Consider the following 3728-nt stretch of genomic DNA (forward strand, 5'->3'; position numbering starts at 1 on the left):
GGGGTCACAGCGGTCACTTCCTTTACTTCTTTCCTCTGACTGTCCCGCTCAAGACCTGCTTCTGGCATCACGAGGCGTGAAAACAGACCCGCCCTGCGCCCCGACAAGGTTGCTCCTGCGTGGGGAAGTTTGGGGCCCCCGCGCAGCCCCAGAGCGGGTTCCCGGCTGCCTCGCGTCCGCCTTGGCGGGTGGGGTCCTGTGCAGAGGCCCGGACCGCTCCCGCTGCTCTGCCTCGGCGGGAGGAAAGTTCCTGCCGTGTGACGCGCTCTGACCGCCACTGCGCTTTTCCTTTATCTAAAGTTTATTTCCCCTCCCGGCAACGACCCGTCTGATGCTCGGTTCCAAGGAACGGCCGGGCGTGGGCACCGGGCCAGACTGCTCCGCCCCAGCCACCCAGGCCCCGGAGGGAACATGGGGTCCTCGAGCTTTTCCAGGATTCCGTGCGCAGCACCCCCTTGCAAAGCAACTGCTAAGGCTGCACAGCGCCTGGGGCGGACCTGACAGCTAGGAACAACCCTGCCCACCTCTCCCAGAGGGCCACTCCTCACCCCTCTGTCTCCAGCCCGCCGGACAGCGGCCGCGACGTGACCTCGGGGTGCAGACAACCCTCCGAGCTAGCTGGGGCTCCAGGGGCGGGGCTGTGGTCTCCACCACCAAGTGGGGCGCTTGGGATTCCCCGCAGGCCCAGCCACTTTTCCCGGGGTGCTTTGGGGAGGCTCTGCCTGGCTACCCTGAGTGGTGGGCGGGGCAGGGGGCAGGGGGCAGGATTCACAGAGAGGCCACTCGGACCCACTGTCCCAGTGAGGCCTCCCTGCACCCCTGGGTGAGGGCCGCCGGCAGGCTCGCAGGCAGGGCCCTGGGCAGCGGGAGCCAGCCGCGTGAGGCCTGGCCCAGCACACAGGAGGCTGGTGCCACGGCCCAGCCAGGGCACCAGCGGGCCCAGCCAGGGCACCAGCGCCCGCCTCTCTGGAAGGACGAGAGCGGCCGCCCCTCCCGGGTAAACACCAGGCGCACAGGACGGAGGTCCTGAGTCCCTGCCCCGAGCCCAGTCTCAGGCCAGGGGCTGCAGGGCGGGGCAGGCACGGTGTCCTCGCCGGAGCCCCGGCACACCGGCCCGCGGCGCCTAAAGCCACACGCAGGCAGCCCCGGTGAATGTGTGGGCTGCAGCGCCACCCGCTGGCAGGAAGCGGGAAGGGCGCGTGCGAGAGCCGGCCCAGCCGCCCCCAGCGGAGCCGGCAGACCCACAGGGTGCGGGCGGGGAGACCCGGATCAGCTACTACAGCGGGGCGCCCACGGGACGCCACGGAATGTGCGCACTGGGGCTTTGTGCCGCCGAAAGGGCAGGTCTGGGGGCGAAGGCGGAGCGCCTGCCCCTGGGGGCCGCCCTGGCTCTCAGCCTGCGCTGGGGCTGCAGCATCTCCCGGCGCAAAGGGAGGCGGGGGAGGCCCGCGGCTGGGCTGGGCCGGGCCCAGGGCCGCGAGCGAGTCGGCGCTCCGTCAGGCACCACGAGGATGGGTGGGAGGCGTGTGCGCGAGAGCTGCCGGGCAAGGCTGGGAGGCCATGGCACCCCGAGAGGGGATAGCAGGGCTCCCCAAGGGAACCGGAGGCGGGTGTGGCCAGCACACCCGCGAGCAGCAGCCCAGGAGACAGATGCAGGCTCACCCGCTGGGCAACGTGAGCAAGGGTCCTGCAGCCTGGCAGAGCACCCAGCGCTGCCTCCTGCAGCCCCGGACCCGCTCGCCCCAGGCTGGGAGTCACTGATGAGTTTGGGGGTCCAAGGCCCAACCTGGCCGTTTAGTCTAACCCAGGGCTGTGTCCCCCAGGGCTATGCCGAGCCCAAGGCCCCTGCCCAGAACTCACGCGGGAGCGGGGAGCGGCCCAAGACAGAGGGGCCGTGCCCACAGCCGAGGCACCGTGGGGGTGAAGGCGGGGCACAGGGGCCTGGCCGCGGGGGTGGGGCTGGCGCCGCTCCAGCCGAGGGGGCCCAGAGTGCAGGGCCGGCTGGTGGTGAAGCCGGAGAGCTCAGACCTGGATCTGGCCAGAAGGCAGAGCCGCAGGACTGGCCCTCAGTGTCCAAAGGGATGAGAAAGATGGTTCACAAGGTCCCGGCTTCGCGCCTGGTGAGCGGAGGGTGCAGGTCCTGACCAAGAGGATCGGGCAGCCTGAGGCACGTCCAGGGGCCGGGGCCAGTCAGAGCTGGGCTTGTGGGGCAGTTGGGGTGGGGGGGCTTGACCTACCAGCCTCGGCTGCTGTGGTGCTAATCCCGCCCGGGGCGGGGCTGGGGGACCCTGGCCCACCTCGGTCAGCGCCCAGCCGTGTGGAGCGTCTGGAAGTCCCCGCTCACTCCGGGACCCCCTCGCAGCCGCCTGCAGGCCAGGGCCAGGGCTGTTCCCAGAGCAGCCAGCTGCCTCCCGACCGGGACTCAGGGAGTCAACGGCCTCCGGGCCTCAGTTTCCTCCTTGTGCGACCTCTTGGGGGAGTCGTGAGGATCACGCCAGCCAAAGAATTTGAGAGATTTGCAAAGGGCTTCTCAGGGGGCGTCACACGCGCACCTCCTCGGGTGGCCTCCCCCGTCCCCTCGCCCGGCCCTGGCGCCCTGTCCACAGTCCAGCCTGGCCTCCACCAGGTCGGCTCTGCCTCTCGGGGACCCCAGCCCAGCCCAGGGGCTCAGGCCAGGCCGCCCGGGGCCACCAGAGGGCGCTCTCTAACCGGGGCTGGGTTTGCCCCAGCCGTCAAGGGACAAATTCAAGCGGCCAGTGAGGCGGCAGCAGCCCCCACTGTCCTCTCAAGGTGGGCCCAGCCAACAGCCACCCCTCCCTCCTCTGAGCCAAGCCCCCCACACTCCTGGGGGCGGCTCAACCCCGCCGCCCCGCCCTCAGCCCCAGCGGCCCACCCTTCTGTGCTGGCCCAGGGGGCCGGCCGGACCCTCCTTCCCAGCGCCCAGCCCCGTCTCTCGGTTGGCAGGCGCCTGGCAGGGCCCGTGGCTGGCACAGCACACGCCCTCGGGCACCAGAGGGGCCCAGGTCCTGGGGGAGCCCAGACCAAGCCCCGGCCGCCCCGCAGGCTGGGGAGGGCGCAGCGCTCACCCCGTTCTGACTGTTACAGTGCCGGGTGCTGATGATGGCGCCCGCCTCCTCGATCATCTTCAGGATGGTGCCCCCATGGACGTTGCCCGCCACGTTGGCGTCGTCGGGCCGCATGATCCTGGTGGGAGAGAAGCAGCGGGTGAACGTCGGGACAGTGCGGCCGCGGCAGGGCAGCGGGAGAGAAGGGCCCTGTGCCGGGGCCGGGCTGGAGACGGGCGGGCGCTGGGCCGACAGACCAGAGAAGGGGCTTCGGGACCCCGTTTCCACAGGAGAGAGGGGCGCAGGGAGGGCTCCTCCCTGCCAGGCGCAGGCACCCCGCCTGCCCCTCAGGGCGTCCCCGGTCGACTCTGTCCCTTGGAGAGGCCCCGCGGGGCAGCGAGGCGCCGGAACAGCTGTTGGGCTCCAGGCCCCCCACTGGCCGGCACAGCCAGCGCCGGACACGGACCCGCCCAGGGCAGACGGGCGCTGGCACATGTCCTGGGGGCGCCTGCTGCGGCGAGGCCTCCGGGCACCCCGGGGCCCTGGGAAGGAGAAGGGCGGCTCGCTGAGGCCACGGAGGCCTCACTGCCACGTCCTCGCGTGGCCGGCTGGCTGGTGGCGCTCCAAGACCCTCTGCAGCCCCTGCGCTCTCTACCTGCGGGT

The 3728-nt window shown here is 71.5% G+C and overlaps 1 protein-coding gene across 1 annotated transcript in view; it reads right to left on the reverse strand.

The window, feature by feature from the left end:
• The window catches only part of ACOT7 (acyl-CoA thioesterase 7), a 60199-nt gene that overhangs the window by 21379 nt on the left and 35092 nt on the right, over window positions 1-3728 (reverse strand). Inside the window, exon 2 of the mRNA XM_012722052.1 lies at window positions 3011-3204. Coding sequence (XP_012577506.1) covers window positions 3011-3204 — 194 coding nt within the window. The remainder of the gene's footprint in view (window positions 1-3010; window positions 3205-3728) is intronic.

The sequence above is a fragment of the Condylura cristata genome, unplaced genomic scaffold, assembly GCF_000260355.1.
Source record: "Condylura cristata isolate star-nosed mole 26May11 unplaced genomic scaffold, ConCri1.0 scaffold00008, whole genome shotgun sequence".
Lineage (NCBI taxonomy): Eukaryota > Metazoa > Chordata > Mammalia > Eulipotyphla > Talpidae > Condylura > Condylura cristata.